At 42.2% G+C, this 17209-nt stretch overlaps 1 protein-coding gene across 14 annotated transcripts in view; it reads left to right on the plus strand.

The window, feature by feature from the left end:
* CELF2 (CUGBP Elav-like family member 2) overlaps positions 1 to 17209 on the plus strand; it is a 545552-nt gene that overhangs the window by 298039 nt on the left and 230304 nt on the right. The window contains exon 1 of one of the 14 annotated variants that reach the window (XM_064421750.1): positions 3707 to 4029. The exons of 10 other annotated variants lie outside the window; for them this stretch is intronic. In XM_064421750.1, the coding sequence (XP_064277820.1) occupies positions 3956 to 4029 (74 nt within the window). In that variant the 5' untranslated portion in view covers positions 3707 to 3955. Of the gene's footprint in view, positions 1 to 3706; positions 4030 to 17209 lie in introns of those variants that run through there. 3 more of the 14 variants (XM_064421749.1, XM_064421751.1, XM_064421758.1) reach the window with 3 other exon arrangements.

The raw sequence follows: 17209 nt of genomic DNA on the forward strand, positions 1-17209 counted from the left end.
TGTCCCTCCAGAAGTCTGCTACTAAGAGTTAAGCTGATGGGCTCCCTCCCTTGTAGGCAGGTAGGCTCACATCCCATTACACAAACCAAAATGCTCTTAGTACTGCCTGCTCTTAGTCACACCACTACTTCCAGGCTCATGGCTTGCCTGGAAGGTTATTTCTCTGTGGAAGATAGCAACCACCTCCTTTGCATTCACCAACTCTAGCTGGATCAGATTCCTGCTTCCCCTCACATTAGTGGAAGATCCTGAGTGATTCCACTGGAGTCATTCGAGCCCGCTCCAAATTTACACCGTGGTCGCTGAGCCCTGCTTCTGCTGCCTCTGTTAGAAACTTGCTTTGATGCCAGAGATAAGCAGAATCCCAAGCATGTTCATTGGCTTAGGGGGGAATAAAGCAGAGGATTTGAACTCTCTTCATACTGCCTTGCAGGCTTGGGAGAGAGTGAAGTCATTCAGAAACTTTCCCTTGAAGTGCTTCCAACAGTAGCATTTCCTTGGCCCAAAACTTGGGGGCAAGTTGATTAGAAGAATGGCAATTAATTATAGGGTGAGGAGGGGGTCTGGAGGGGGGATGTGATGTGAGCTCCACTCTGGATTTGGCTCTGGGATCTGGAAAGGAAGGGGGTGTCTTCTCTCTTTGTCACTCACTGAAGAAGCCACAGGCAGTGATGTCAGAGTGAGCTCATACACACAAGCTCAGTCCTGGCCTTCTGCAGCTGAACTTTTTGGGTTTTTTTCTTGGTTTGTTTCATTTTTTTTCTCTGAAGAGGTGTGCAATTTTCAAAGGTTGAGTTGTTTGGAGAAATTGTATGCAGTTCTGTGTTTGAAAAGCTGCTTGAACAGTGACTAATCTGCAAAGGTGAGGTGAAACTGCTTCATCTGCCCTGCTCAGATGGATGGAGAAACTGAGGGACACAGAGTAAACAAGCCAAACAGGGTCTGGGCCTCTGAAATGAGGGGAGGAGGGATAGGAGGCAGCATTTGTAGCTGGAATAGGATTAAAGCCCAAGAACTGATGATGCCAAATTCTAGGTTCCTCCCTCAAAACTGCCATATGCTCCACCAGTTGAAAAACTTAATATTGGTGGGCAGCAATAATGCAGCTCCTCTAAGCCAGTGTTTAGAGCCATTGTCTGATTTATGCTGTGAAAATAAATGCAGTTTTACTTGCCACTCTCACTTCCCATTTCCCTCTGTACTGTAGCAACACATCAGAGCTTCCACTTTTCCCTTAATTTTTAATAGAAGTTGCTATTTTGTTCACATGTGCTAGTCAAGAATATGGCATTAGTGTTACAAATAACAGAGCTGAGCCTGTAAGAGTGTGTGAAACAATCAGGATTTTTTGTTTCTTGCCACTTACCCTCTGCCATCGAGAGTTAATTCATACATAGACACTACATAATTTATGTTTGAGAACCAAATTATTCGAATGCAATTTTTCCCTCTAAGCTCTCCTTGAGTCGTATCTCCGTATCTTTTATAGAAAGGGTTCCTTTTTGCATTTGACCCTGTTCCTGCTTCTAACTTTTAAATGGCAAAAGCAAATGTGCTTTGAAAAGTGTGTTACACTGTAGTTGTTAAATAAAGCAATAACCTATGCACTTGTAATGCTTTCTCTATGACCTACTTACATACTACTTCACCCTCCTTATAGTATGATTAAAAGCTGCTTTGAATCCACTATTCCCTCAAGGGATTTGAGGCTAGAATTTAACAAACTGCTGAGAAGGCTTAAGTCAGTAAGAGGGCTTCCCTACAGCTTCTTCCAGCTAATTCACATGTAATTAAAAGGAAAATAAATATTTCAAAAGAACATACGTTTTAATGAAGCATTTTTAAGCACTTACACCTTGCATAATGGGGCAAATTTATAAAGATCTCTCTATTCCGTATGCAGATTTTAAGCAAAATTATTTGTGATCCTCTCCTCCTCCCTCTTCGCATCCTGTGCGAAGCGTGGATTTACTTTTCAGTCAGCAGCAGTGGGACTGTGGTCCTTGGAAGTGACAGGCTGGTGAGACTGAAGTCCCTTCGATTTAGCATGTACCAAAAAAACTTGTGATGAAGAGGTGCAGATCCAGCCGCACAGGGGGAAGTGGGGGTGGAGACTTCTTAGTTAACAGAATATCTTCATCCTCACTGAGCTGCCCGTATTTCTTCTGAGCTAAAACCTGTCCCTTCTGCAGTGGCAAGATTTTGAAATTGAAAGTTAATCCAACTCTGCTCTGGGCCGGATTAACCACCATGGAGGCCTCAGATCAAAGACCAGGTGGCTGCATCCAGCTGGAGAAAGTTGTGCTGGTTTCTCCTTTCATTTGGACTTTGCACTTAATTTTTTTATCCACTGTATAGTCAGTCCTGCGCTGTGATGGATGGGTGGTGTAAAGGAATCACCATGAATTTAGTCAAGAGGAGCCATAGCTTTGCTTTGTGCCTTTCTATGGGGATGTTTAGGTGCCATGGTGACGAGGACAGTATGCGAACATATAGAGGAGAGCAGATTAATAACACTATAGATATCTGTTCAGGATTGCAGCTGTCCTACGGGGATTATGCTGAGGGCCAAGTGAACCTTTTCTTTCTTTAGTCTTGCAAAGTAGGCAAAAATTTTAGCAGCCTGAGGGGGTTTTCTTCCTTTTTAACTCTTTAAAATTGGTAAGTCTTTTAGTGCAATAAACTGGACTCTAAAAACTTGCCCATTCTGTATTTTTTTTCCTATCAAATCAACAATGGTAAAAATTTAAATAAAACTTGGCCTGACTGATAACACATTCTTTATGGGTCAATTTAATTTTTATATTAGAATGCTCTTTGCAAAGTTTAAGCATAGTAGGTCTTAATTTGCATTTGCTACTTTTTGCAAGTGTTGATTACCCATAACAAATCAAATTATAAAATCTAGAGAGAGATTCAGATGGAGAAGCACACACAATGGAGAGGAACGTTCTGTCTGTCTAGACTGCTCAGATCACCTAGTAATCTTCGTAAATATGTTAATATTCTTTTTGCCTGGAGCGGCTTTGTATTGATGCAAGTAGGTCTTGGAGTTGGAAAGGAAAATTTATACAGATTTTCAGGGGGCGGTGGCGTGGAGGGGGGGCCTCCAGCTATTTGTATGTGTGGAATTTTGTGCGCGTCTTGGTGGTGACACTTCTGTGCGCGGCCAAATCTGAGAGCAGCGAGGTTGCGAGCGGGTTTTCGGGAGGTTACAGCCATGAGAAAGGATTTTCCGTCATTAGTTATTTACATTAGTTATTTAAATCCCTCTTTCTGATCAGCGAGGACAGAGTTACTACCGGTCTCTCGCCAGCCAGTAACATCACTCTGAGCATTCAAAAGACTGCCAAGGTCTGAATGGCAGGAGTTTGAGTGGAGAGACAGCCTGCACCCAGAACCCGACCAAACACTCCCAGTGCCCCCAGGCCGGCTCCGGCCGCGCCGGGGAGCGCCGTGCCCGTGTGAGGGGGCAGAGCCCGCCCGGGGCTGTCCGCGCCGCGGGCCCGCTGCCCCGCCGGGCTCGGCTCGCCCCTCACGGCCGCGGGGCCGGGCAGCGCTGCCGAGGCGCCGGGCGGGTCCCGCCGCCCCCGGAGCCGCGCCGGGCGGAGCCGCGGAGCCCCGGGCGGGCGGCCCCCGGGCCGGCGGCGGCAATAGGCCTCTCCCGGGGCGGCGGGGGCGCAGGGGTTAACGGGGAGCCGCAGCGGGGAGATGGCTCCGCCTCCCCGCTCAGCACCTGGCGCTCCACCGACAGTTGCCTCAGCAGTCGATTTCGGAGGGGATTGGCGGAAAAAACCGAGAGGGGGAGAGAAATGTGACAACTGCCGGGGCTGGCGGCTGCCGCGGGGAGGCCTCCGCACCTGTGCCTGCCGCTCCGCCGCCCGGCGCAGTTGTGGGATCCGCCGCGCCCCGCCGCATCCTCCCGCCGACCGCCGCGGCGCCCCCGGAGCCCAGCATGACTTCTTCGTTCAAGCTGGATTTCCTTCCGGAGATGATGGTCGACGGCCGCTTGCTGGTCTCTGACAGAATGTAAGTGGCGGCGGGGCTGCCGCCGGGTCCCCCCCCGCCCCGGCCCCGGGTACCGCCCGGCACCGAGCCCCGGGCTCCGGCCGGCTCCCTCCCGCACCGCCCGCCCTTCCGCGGAGGGGAAGGGGGGCTCGTACCCCCAGCCACCCCCCCTTGCCAAGTCACTTGGTGGTCTCCGTGTCGTGCCCCCTCCCGGGGTGCTCGGCGTCCCGCAGGTCGGTGCCGGAGGGCGCGGGGGTTATCGGCTGATGATGATGATGATGATGATGATGCAACGTGGAGAAACGCGCGTCGGTCGCGCGTAGCTGAGCGCTCTCCCCTCCGTGCCCAGCGGAGCCCTCCACAGACACCTGTCCCCTGCAGGCAGCCCGGACCCACCCGTGTCTTAGCACCCCTTGCCGGCAGAATAAAGATGTTCCCCCTCCCCCCGGCAAATTTTAATCAGTTTTCAAATTCAGATGAAATACTAAGCATCCACTGGGAGTACCAGGCAGAATGCAAGGATTTGGCGGTTTTGGGGGGCTTTTTTGCCCCCCCCCCCCCCCCCCCCCCCCCGTACCGTCCCCGACGGCTGCCTGGTACAGCGAGTGTTAATTAGGGTGAGGATGGTTGTTTTACATGCAGTTGAAGTGGGGCTGAGATGTATTGGAAGGCGCTTAATGCTGGAATTTCAGAAGGAGAAGTATTCCCCTAGCCCGGCTCTGCTCTGTTAATCTCGGTCTGAAAGTTTCTATTATCATTCTCTTGGGCATTGCCAATTGGCAGGTATTTTCAGGTAACCTAAGCCTTGTATGAAAAAGTAAAAGCTAGAAATGATGAAATAGACATCTGCTGAAAGATACGAAGTGTGAGAACTGTGCTGTATTGTTTTACAGTATCCAAAATATCTTTTATTTTGTTGCTTTTTTTTTCTTTCATCGGGATGACAAACGTGGTTTGAGTTACATTAGAAAGAAGCGAGAGGCTTTGGCATTGACTCTGCACTGAAGCTGTTCTGGTTGAGGCAGCACTTAAGTTACAAGTGTAAATAAACCCGTATGTGCATCAGAGAGTGTCACCTGCAATTTGCACAAATCAGGTTGCATACTGTGCCCCCATCTAAGGCTATTCAGACTTTTATTGCCTTTTTTACCGGTAACCAAACTTTCTCAGAGGTGGAATGCTTTTCCCTTGCAGCAGCAGTGTTCTGCATGGAGACATTCAGTAGTGACCAGTTGTTCAGACAGCTGAGGTTTAGTGAGTGTGTGGGAGAGGGGCAAGAGTCAGGGGGGAAGCTACTTGGTGCAGATGACTTACACTATTTTTATAGTCCTTGAAGGACAGCAAAGTGTGTAAACGCTGCCTCTTGTCTTAAATTTGTGGTCTTAGATTCAAAGGTGTTCTGTGCTGTGTTTTGCTCTTCCCATTGTAAAATCCCAGAGTTTATTTGCGTTAGTCAGTTTTGGTACAAGTGCTGTCAATTTCTCCCGTTTTGCAGAGGAATCGCAGATGTTTGCCCATTAGGGTACAAAGTAGCAGCTGAACATTGGTATCTCTTGCTCTGCAGCCCTCTGTAGGGACCTGCCACAGCCAAACTTCCCCTTGTTTTCATCATCTCAGCTTTGATTAGACTTTCTACCTGCTGTCCTTCCAGGCAGTCAGAAAAGATCCTGCTAACAAACATCTCCAAGCTCAAAGGCACTATTAACTGTGGCTGATGATGCCCTGTTGTCACTTAAGCTTATATAACTTTATCTCCAATTTACCCCTCGAGGTGGGGGAGTACCACGTCAAACTATTTCTTCTGCATTGCTCTCTTCATACTCCTTTTCTCTCTGAAGCATCCATAATATATCTTAACACAGCTTGAAACACAGTCAGTGTTCATTAGATGCAGAGCTTAATGTGTGTCCAAAGATACAAAAATTAGTCTAGAGAAATGTCAGCTCCTAAGTGGATCTTGAAATCCAGAAGTTTGATAATAGAGTTGTTAAATGCACAATCCTTGTAGGGTTGGTGCTGGTTCTTCATGCATTTTTTTGGGGGGGAGGGGTAACTAAGTGCTCTCTTGAAGGAAAAAACTTTGCCTCCTGTATCATCAGTGGTCATGACATGATGTGCTTCCTTGTATTAACCAAACCTTGCTTTGCTGCTGATCTAACTGTGGAGATGGTATGATTTCAAGAGACCCTGTGTCATGCATGCAAATTAATATTGAGGCTAAATTGCCATGAACTCAGGGAGCTTCTATTCCTAACAAAAATAGTCTTGAAACTAAACGCTGTGTGCGAGAGCTTTGCTGCGCTGCCTTTCTAATACTCTGTCATTCGCTGTTTAAAACCATCTTTATCTCGTCCTTCTTAGCCAAGTGGTGACATGTATTTATTTGCAAGTCCCCAGCTCTCTGGACTAATCAGTGCTGAGGAGGATGCAGTTTGATTACGCATCAGGGGTCAGGGGCACACGAGCACCTTCCCCTTCAGCTGCCCCCCCAGGCGAGCGGCGAGCCGCCAGCAGCGCTGGCGGGGTGGCGCGGAGCATCCGAGAGCACGCTCCGAGTTACCACGCTGCACAAAACTTTTAACCTCGCCATCTGCTCCAGCCATTCCTGTAGCTCAGTTCACTCTTTAGCAGAAAGGAAATTCTTGGTTTGGAGCAAGGCAATTAGCGAAATGTACCTGTAACATTTCTCTTTTGCAGCACAAATTGGTAAAACTAGACTTTTGTTTTTTTAATATGCCGGTGGCATATCAGATGTTTTGGGAAATTGGTAGCATACAATATCACTTGCACTTCTTTGCACACTTAAAAAAATATTTGCAATGGGATTTATTTTCAAAATCATCCTTTATTTCAATGAGAGAGAAAAAGGGGATTTTTCAAGGAATAACTTTCAGTGCATACCTAGTGTGAAAGTCAGCTGCCAGCCTGATAATTGCAAAGTTAAAATGCTTTTACCTCTGTGAGAATGTTAATGACTCTTAAATGCTGCTCGCTTTCAAATTTTGCTGCTGTTACTATATAGCTAAACAGAAATAAAATAGAGCATCAGATACATTGAGCATGACTGTGTATAATTAAACTGCATGCATGGCATCAGTGTACCTGGTTAGTGACTGAATGGCAATTTACTAGTAAAAATTAATTAATGACATGTCATTGGAAAATAGATACTCTAGGATATGAAGCATAAAAATGTATGAACTTCTGTTTTTGAGGACAGATGGCAAGCTAGATGCTCTAACCATGGTAAATGCCTGCAAAGAGCCCTGCTTGGTGAGTGCTCTGGGAAGGATCAGGAATTGTTTGACCGCTGTTGTGCACTGTGGGGAAGAGGCAGTTCTGAGGAGAACACTCCGACACACGTAGGTGAAACATACAGATGAAATGTGTGTGTGTATCTGGACAGGGTAGGAGAGGGTTAATGGTTACTAAGTGAGGTTATAAAATCTGAGTTCAATGTAATTTGCTGATTTCACTGGCTCACATGTACATGCCAACTGGATGATTGTGAAGTGGTTGCTTGGAGGATTAAATGCTCCTCGTTGTAACCCCCCCATGTTGATTTCCGCAATACCACAGAAGATTTTTCCATTCCATGTTCCGCATTTCAGTGCCTGGGATTACCTTTCATGTAATGAGTATCAGTGTTTCTTACTACTGAAACAAACTCAAATTTTACTTTAATTTTTGCCAATAAAGTGCATTATGCATCAACAGTGTGCGTGCAACTGCATGGGTTACAAGGCAATAATGTGAAAAAATATTAAGCCTTTAAATTTCTTTCTCTTCTAATCAAAAATGAGTCAAAATCTGAGATACGTGCAATATGCTGATTAAAAAGCCAGTGAAGACCAATTTTTGATACTTTTTGTTTGTACTTGCTCTTTAGTAAATAAGAACTGTCATCATTCACAGGACATGCTTGCATTTTAAAATCCAAAACTTCATTTACTGCAGTAAAGCTGCAACATAGGACTTTTTTTTTTTTTTTTTTTTAGCAAAAATCTGGAGATAACAAATTCATGTTTTTAAACTTAACTACAGGGAAACTCAACATCCTGTCAATTCTTTTTCCCCCCACTTTCTGGTCTTTTTTATATCTAGAATATCAAATCATGATTTTCTAACTGAAAATAGACAGGTATTTTTAAGACCACAGTCTCATCCTTATACTGGCACTTTATTCTATCTTTGATTCAGTAATAGCTTTATTTTAAGTAATATGACTTTTACTTAAATTACTTGTGTGACAGATTCCTTGGGCCACATTCCTTGAGGAAAAGCAAAGCAAAAAAAGAAGAAAATTTTTGACTGGTGCCAAGAAGCTTCAGAAAGGAAAATATATCTTTGGATGTCTATTAAGTAATTACAATTTCATGGTGTCCTTCTCCCCATCATCTTTTCTAGAATCTCATTCAGAAGTTAACCTACGATAACTCTTAGCACATCAATATTTAAATATATCTTTCACTTCCTATGATACGATCTCACAAGTTTAAGCCTCCCCCACACGTATTCATCATCCAAATTAATCATCAGTTATGATTGCTCTAACAACTTTGATAACTCTAAATATTTCATTGGCATTTTAGGATGTTTGATATCTTATGAGCATTTGGACTATTCAAATTTCATGATTAATTCATGGATTAATATAAAAATATTTGACCAAATCGATACAGGGGAAAGGTGTACAAAATATTTTCTTTTTTAAAAGCACCTGGAATAGAAAGAGTACACTTGGGCAAGACAATATTCTACAGAGAAATCATTGTTTTATTATTTAAACAAATAAAAACTTCTTTTTAAAGTGGAGAGGCAACGTTTTGATTTTCTTTCTTTTTCCTTCGTTTCCACACACTGTTTCCTATAGGGGTTTATTTCTTGTGTGTTCATATAGTTGCAAAGTACATTCCATCTCCTCATATGATTTCCTTTGATTAAAACAAACTGGTGGCAGGGCAAGGTTAACCAGAGGCTAAAGTCACAAAACAGGAGAATATAAGTAGAAAGCAAGGCTGAGCTTTCCTTAGCAAAGAAGTGGGAGAACAAGAAAAACCTTCATAGGTACAAGAAAAATGAAGGAACAAGAATGCCTATTTGGAAAATAAAAACTAATTGGAGCAATAAATGTAATGTTCTCAAGTAATTGTGAAATAATTATTCCCCTTTAGAATCATCATACTTTAATTGCTTTCCAACACGTTCCTGCATTCCCTGTGACTGCGGAAAGGAGGAGAAGGGCTTGTGTTCCCTTCAGGATTTCATTTTTCATTTGCAGTAAGCTGCTGGCTTTCTCATAAAGGTTTTCAGAAATATGTTGCCTTAAATGCTGTTGTGTTCTTCCATATGGTGTTAAATAGAAAAGGTGAATGGCAGATGCTGAAGGTATAAATTCCCTCCTAAGGTCCAGATAAAGCATCCTGAGATTTAGTGGTGCAGTTCTCCATCCTCTGTATCACAGATTTATAATCAATCTCTCATTTTTATTGAGACTGGGTTACGTAAATAGGACACACTTCAGTAGTGTATTCTCTTTGCTCACAGCTTGATTCTTGAAAATTCAGCTGACAATAGTTTAAAATTATAATATTAATAAAGAGGAGATCATCTGGCCTTCAAAATGACATCTGAAAGCAGCTTCTGTTTTGTGTTAAATCTTAATTACTGTGTTTAAATTAATGCCTAAATGAGCCAATTCACAAAGGAGTTGCCTACTGTACCAATAGTGCCTGTTTGGTGAATTTTTTTTCCTTTCCATTTACACAAATATAAAAAAATAGTTTCTATGGATGAGAACAGCTGCGTTCTCTTGCCTCTTACTACTCAGCTGAGGAAGGCTGAGTATCTTGAGTGTGTTCTCTGCCCTGGGATGGTTTCTCCCTTGCCTGCCAAATGGTGGCAATACTTAAAGTCAAGTTCAAAAGCAATGCTCTGAAATAAACATTGGTGTAAGAGCTGTGAGAAAGATCCTGCACCAGTTGTGACTTCACCCATCACTTACTATCAGGGGCAGCATGTTGTCACAGCTGAGGGCAGGACTTGGGGCTTAGTACTGTGGAGAGACTTAGTCCATGCCTGTGAGTGCTCCAGGCTGTGGTTAGGCTGGAAGGGATGTGCTCCTGCCCACTTCTGCTCAGCTTAGTCTGGAATTAGAGAGCTGTGTCCAGGTTACCCTGGAAGGAGACACCGTGCCCAGCTGTGCCCAGTTGTGCCCTGCTCCCCACTGCATCAGGGATGGACCCATCCTCTGCAGAGAAACATGCAGGGAATTTATGTCCTTGATTTCCCCTCAGCCTGTGCATAGTGAGCCACTTCAGGTTTGCCAGGGAAACAGCAACAGCGACCTGAGAATTTTGCTTTATGATTTTCACATCCCTGCTCATTTCTTAAATTGTTGTGTGGATCTTACCCTGGGGTTTTAGAGTTTACAACCATGGTTATTCCAGAGATGTAGCTATTGCTCTTTGAGGGAAATGGCGTTAGTGATCTACAGATTTTTTTTTTTTTTTACATTATTATTATTGTTTCTTTTTTCCATGTGGGTTAGTGTGACAAGGAAAATGTAGTCTTGGCAGAAACACCTAACACTGTCCCAGCAGTCATAGGTAGCAATTCATTGCAACATTAATTTACAACTTTTTCAGTGTCTTTCCACTTAAATGTACTCACTTCTAAACAACAGTGGAGATTTTGAGAGGAATCTCCAGACACAGGCACCCTTTAGCGGGTGTGTGTAGCTGGGTGTCTCCATGACAGAACTACGACCCTTTCAGTCCCAGGTTGTACTGTGCTTTCCCTTGTGTTCCCTTCCTACCTCCTATATGCTTTGAAGCAGCTCCAGTCTGATTGGAAGTCACAGCTGACAAGAGATCTCTTTTGTTTCATAACCCTGAAAAATAATGAAAATTCATCGTCCTCTTAATTCCAAAGGCGTGACAACGTCTTCTTGCTTAATATGTAAGTGCTCTTCCCATTTCTTGTTCCTCAAAAGCTTTGCACCACTGAATTGCTCAGAAATGAAAAAAAAAAAAAAAACCAAACATCCACAGCTTGCTTGACCTACCACTTGTGTTGTTGACTCCAGGGGCACTTGGTCCAGTGATGGTTTCTGGCCTAGTGTGAGATAAGTGCACTTCATTTGCTTGAAACAGGCCTAGTAGTTGAAAATTATTAGCTTCTGGAAGAGGATAACTGCATTTGAAAATCTACAAAATGAAGTGTTCTATTCCCTTCTTCTATCTTTTTTTTTTTTTTCCTGGCTCATTCAGTTGCTTGGCTGTGTCAGCCTTTGCCTGCAATTCATTGCTAGTGAGAGACATCTGGTTCTGCCCTTTATCAATAAATGCTTTTTTTTTTTTAATATTTCAACACAGATGGAATGTAGAACAAGCATTAGAAGTTTGAAATGTTGTCAAACATACTCCATGCCCAGTGGCTATTGCTTAGAGAAAACCCTGTTCTACACCTTGTTCTCATACAAGATGCTCTAGAAATTGCAAGTTACATGGCTGTGGTTTGTCTTGATTTCACCATGAGTTTTAGTGAACTTGATCCCCTTGTTGTGTCTTGCAGGGAAATAAAAATACTCTTTTATCTGAAATGTCTCTCTATTAACATATAGAAAAGCTGATAATTTCATTAGTCGCTAAATGAACTTTCAATTTTGTTCTTAATTTAGTTTCATTTTTTCTTCAAGATCTTATTACTTAGAAACCAGTTTCTCATATTCTAATGGCCCTATCCAAAGTACATTAAACCCCTGCTGTCCAAAACAAAAACCAAACAAACAAAGAAGAAAAAAAAAACAAAAACAAAAACCAAAAACAACAGAGATACAAAAAAAGAGTTCAGGAAATCACAGTGACTGTTACTTTAGGTATGCATTTAGTCTTTAAAATTGATTCCAGAAAATACCTTGATTGGGAAGATATTCAGAGATTTGACCACAAAACCAAAAATGCTGAATTAAGGAATAACCACAAATAATCTAGATGATCTCTCCAGGAAAAAAAAATGCAGAAGTCATTACCCTTGTCCTAATCTGACCCATGTCATTCAACTTCTTCCTCGAAGTACTGAATTTTTAGGATTGCCAGGTGAGCACTGGCTTTTCCTGCAGGTTCAGTGTTGCCAGCTCCTTCTGGAGATCAGTATTGAGTGGGAGGGGACCAGGGGGAAGAGGAAAGAATAAAATTAGCATTTAATTTTGCAGGATGTGGAAAAATCAATGACAAGTGAAGCAATTCTTAGAAAAAGAGCACCTCTCTGGACACGTAAAGCACTATTATCTGATGTTTTATTACCAGCTATAGCCTGTAGTCCCTGTTCAAGCCAAACTTCCGCTGGGCTTCCAGGAGCTTGGCTTGAATGAGGAATGCATAATGCTGGGCTCTGCATCCCGTGCCAGGCTGCCCAGCTCTGAGCAATGAATTGCAGTCATGTACGTGGGTTTTGCAGCCTTTTTCTCATTGCTCGCCTCAGAGTGAACTTCAGCATGGAAACATGAGGCAAATAACTTTTCAGATGCTGTTCTACCTTGCTAGCAGAGTGCCTGTCTTGATGATGAAGTGGAAGATGAGTCACTTTGAGTTGGGCAGGTATTCTTTTGAGGCATGTTCACACATCTCAGGTAGGGGCAGGGGGGTTCTACTCCTCTTGTCAAATCTTTTTCCCTTTGCCAGAGAGAAGGATTCATCTCAACGCCTGAGGGCTCTCAGCTTTCACAGATATCTTTATTGTTTGGCTGCAGAAGATAGAGTACAAGTTCCCTTTTAAGTTGGTTTGTTGTCTGTGGAGAAGAGAGTAAATGCAGCAGCTTCATAACTGTGCTCGGATATAGTTGAAGGAAGTCCAGCACTATATTACAGATTTTTAAAACAATTGGGTTTGCCTGATTTCATTGTTCCCTAAGTGCAGCCTAGTATCTCACTTGGTAGACCAAATTTATTTATCTTCAAGACAAGGCTGTGTAGAATAGGAAAAGCTCAGGGTTCCAGTATATTCTTCTTACTATTCCCATGTCTTTGCTGTTCCTAGGGTGTTTCACTGGAATAGAATGTAGCTTTGTATATGCTTTAGTATCTATTGCACAACATAATGATTTAGGGTCTGATACTGGGTATTTTTGAGCCTTTTTTCTTTCTGCAGTGACTATTTCAATCTGGCCATATAGATGTTGACAAGGAGTTCTTTCTCATTGTCATTAGAAAGTAAGACAACAGCAACTCTTTAGTGCAAACCCTTCCTTTGGAACCAACATTCACTGAGGAATGAGACCTGTTTTCCAGCAAGAAATATTGCTTACAAGGCTTAATGTGGTCCAAAGAGTCTTCAAGAACACTGGCTGATTTCTGTGTTTTTAAAGTATTGTTACAGGCTCCTTCAAGTCACTTTTTCTTTCCCCACGTGCACAGATTATCAGATTTGGGAAGAGGTCCTGGAGCAGCCTCATTGCTGCCTGTTTGTCTGTGCTGATGGACAGCAGGCCAATTGTAGCAACAGATACACTCTAGAATTCAGAAAGGAGCAATTTTCAGCTTGCTCAGATGCCCATATTGCTACCTGGAATCTCTGCAGGAGCTGGAGCCTATTTGGCTGATTCTGTGCCTCTTTGCTCTCTCTGTCCTCACCTCTGCATCAGGAGATGCTTAGACTTTACTTTGCTGGCCTTCAGAGGATCTGAAGATCTCTGAGCACCCCTTGGCTCTCCATTTCTTCTCAAGTGGGGAAAGGCAGCAGAGAGGACTGCTGCTGACTTCAGCCACTCAGGCCTCTGATTTTCCTGTTTGGTTTGGAGCCACATATACAGAGTGAATTTGGAGTTAAGAGATGCCAGGCCTCTGGGCCAAATTAATATTGTGGAGCAGAAAAAGGTATGTATTTAGGCAAGGCTTTCATATAAGATGCAAATTCAGGATTACTTAGCAGAGAAAATAATTATTTAAAATTAATGTTATATTTAAAAAGTGGAGCATCATTTGTACTAACAGGAATGAAGGTTTTATTTTTAAGCTCAGCAAAGCCCCAGATCCCAGAAAATGCAAAAATGCTGCTGATAATTTCTGGACGTGAACCTGGAAGGCTTCATGGAAACTTAAAAATAAATCAACTTCCCTCTTCTTTCCCAAAACTCTTTGGGGGGGGAAAAAAAAAAAAAGATGTAAATATTTAACAGCAAATAATCACATTGCCAAGAACAGCAAACAGCCTTTTTATGCAATTCTATAACATGCTGTAAATAATGAAAACTCTCATAGATCTTGCTGAATTTTTTTATCAGTGAAGAAGCATAGCATGTAGCACTTTAAAAATCCATCAACATAGCTAAAACTCTTTTTCCAGTCTCTTACCACTTCATGCTATATTTTTCTCTGTCCCTGAAATATACAATTTGCCCAGCTTATGTTTGTTTAAAATGCTAGAAGCCTTCAGCCTACTCTGATCCATCCATGTTTCAAGCAGGAAGTTTTCCCTGCTCTTTTCTACCTTGTGAATTAAGAACCATTCTGCTTTTCTCTCCCTTACCACCATCATTTCAATATCCACAAAAACACCACTGTGATTCCTTCTCTGCTTCTCTGGTAGATGAAGTTCCTACAAATACCTGTAAAACATTTACTTTGTTTTCTTCCTTCTTTGATAAGTAAGAGTAATAATAAGTAATAATTCAATCTATTGAATTTGGGAGAGAACCACCTAGAATTTAGATCTGAAGTGCTTAATGATTTTATATTCTTACCATCCAGTTAGTGATTCAAATTTCCAAGGTCCCTGAAAGCATGACCAGCCTTTTTCTGGTCTGTGTTCCTTGACCCAGCAGACTGAAATTATCAGCCCTGACTGTGATTTTCTAGGTCTTCTGGGGATCTGTTGCTTGACAAAGTATAGTAGTTTTTCTTGCATTTTTGTAATGGATGTTATAGTAAGTTCTTTCAGCTTTATTTTTTTAAGCAGTCTTGTCTACAAGTTGTGAATCAAATACAATACTATCATGTTGTTTTCTTTTTTCTCACAACCACAAGTTGCCCTACTTACCCAATGCAAATCACTGTGGATCTACACAACATGCCTTTCTCAAGGGCATCTGTTAATTCCATGTGACAGGCTGGGGAGTTTCAGCCAGGAATATTGAGCACTGAAAGAAGACCTGGTCAGACTCAGTAGGATTTACATTTTAAGCAATCCTCCCAAATTATAGCTTTGACAGACCTTGTGTGTGAGCAGTTTCTTCTTTAGGTGAGACTTTCATCATTAACAGCATTCCCCTTTACAGTAAATATATACAGCACCAAGGTACATGATGCTGCCGGAAGACACAGGGGCCTCAGCAGATTGCAACCTTTTCTCAAAGCACTTGACTTTTTATACAATGAAACTGGTGGTAAAACTCAATGAAAATGAGTGGTTTAGAATCAGCTCCAATATTCAGGTTCCAGAAAGACTGGTTGTTTTAAATAAATTAAGGACTGAATCCAAAGCTCATTGAGTCGATGGGCAGGCTCCCTTTGATTTCGAAGCACTCTGTATCTGTGATCCAAACGCACCGCGAACAAATAAAGACAAAGAATTTATGTTGATTGGACATATTCAGTGTGACAAGAGCTTAAGTCTGATTCTCCTCTTTGCTTATGAAACACAACTGTGAGCTTCTCCCCGGGGCTGCTGGAAGAGAAGTATTTTGGTAGCTACATGATAGGACTCCCAATTAGTGCAAGTGCTGGCTCCTAGCGCTAAGAGTCACAGTGCTCTATGAAATGGAGAGAAAGTTATGGAAAGGGAAGGAAGGTTATGGCTGATAACCATGTGTTGTGAGGTTATCCTGATTTGCCTTCAGGGCTTTAAAGGTACTGATTTACCCTCCTATTTTTATTTTTGTTAATTCTTTTTAAAAAGTCATTTTGATCTGTTTAATGGCATCAAACCACTTGCAGTAAAATTGTGGGCTTTAGGTGGAGGAGGTTCTCTGCTGGCTGAATGCCCTCTGCTCTCATCCTTTGTGCTGGTTGGAATATTCTGTGGCATCAGTCTCTGGGTCTGCCTTGGAACTGCTCTGGGGCTTGGGGACACTGTGTAAGTTCTTCTTCTTGGGTGTAAAACCTTGTTTAGAAAGTGGGTTTATTTTCTTAGTCAAGGAGCTCAAGACACTCCAAGGGATGGATATGTTGAAAGTAGCACAGCAGTAGAATCAAGATCACTTGTGTCTCAGACTGATTCTGGTTTACTACTGAGGTAGTTGCTAAATAGAGAAGCACAAATCTTTTTTCCTTACAATATAGTTAACTTACATGAAGCAGAACTCTGATACAGATTTTTTTTTTTTAGTATCAGATACATATATTTTATTTTACCCTAAAATAGTTTACTCTTCTGGGTCTTCTGAACAAATCAGATGCTTGATTTCTCTTTCTGCAATTCTTGACCATGTTAGCTTTGAAGCAGCCTTCAGTCCCATTTCCAAACTGAAGCTGCTTGGTTTGTCTTCAAGTGACTTCTCCTCATGCAACCTTGATAACTTTTCACTTGCTGTCTTTTTGTTCTGATCTAGATTTACTTTTGCAACTGCAAAAGGCATGATCATTTGAACAAGGTGTGCTGAGGTGTACACCTCTACACTTTTAGCTACTGTGTTTCAATTTTTTTTATAGATCTCAAATTTTCAAAGTGACTCCAATTAATCTTTGTTCTGGTTAATTTAGGTTCCCTGTGCAAAAAGTAGAATAATGGGAAAAGTAAAAGCAGAATGTATGTAGAGGTTGGTATAAACCACAATTCTTTTCATACTGAACATTAGCTTGTTGAAATGCCTCCACTCTTGGCAAAAGACAAGCTTCGTAACCTAAGAGGATGTGATTTGAGTGGAGTTTTCATGCCCCATGTGCTCATTGTGTTCTTGCCACTGATGCAAACATTATCTATAATTACATTTTCAAGAGACTGAAAATTGCAGTCTTTGTGGAACAAAAATGCAGCTGAAGAATGGAATGTATATCCTCTCCACCCTCATTATAAGGCTTCTAAAAATCAAACTATAAGGCCCAGTACTGTAGCTTTCAGATACAGGAAACCAGCACTGTTAGCCTGCAGTAGAGCATTTTCACTGAAAATTAAGGCCTTTTGATAATCAAGCTAGTGCTGTTATTTCTACTAGCTTGCCATTGAAACTAGTCAAACTAAAATTTGTAATTCAGATCAGTATAAA

The sequence above is a fragment of the Passer domesticus genome, chromosome 5, assembly GCF_036417665.1.
Source record: "Passer domesticus isolate bPasDom1 chromosome 5, bPasDom1.hap1, whole genome shotgun sequence".
NCBI lineage: Eukaryota > Metazoa > Chordata > Aves > Passeriformes > Passeridae > Passer > Passer domesticus.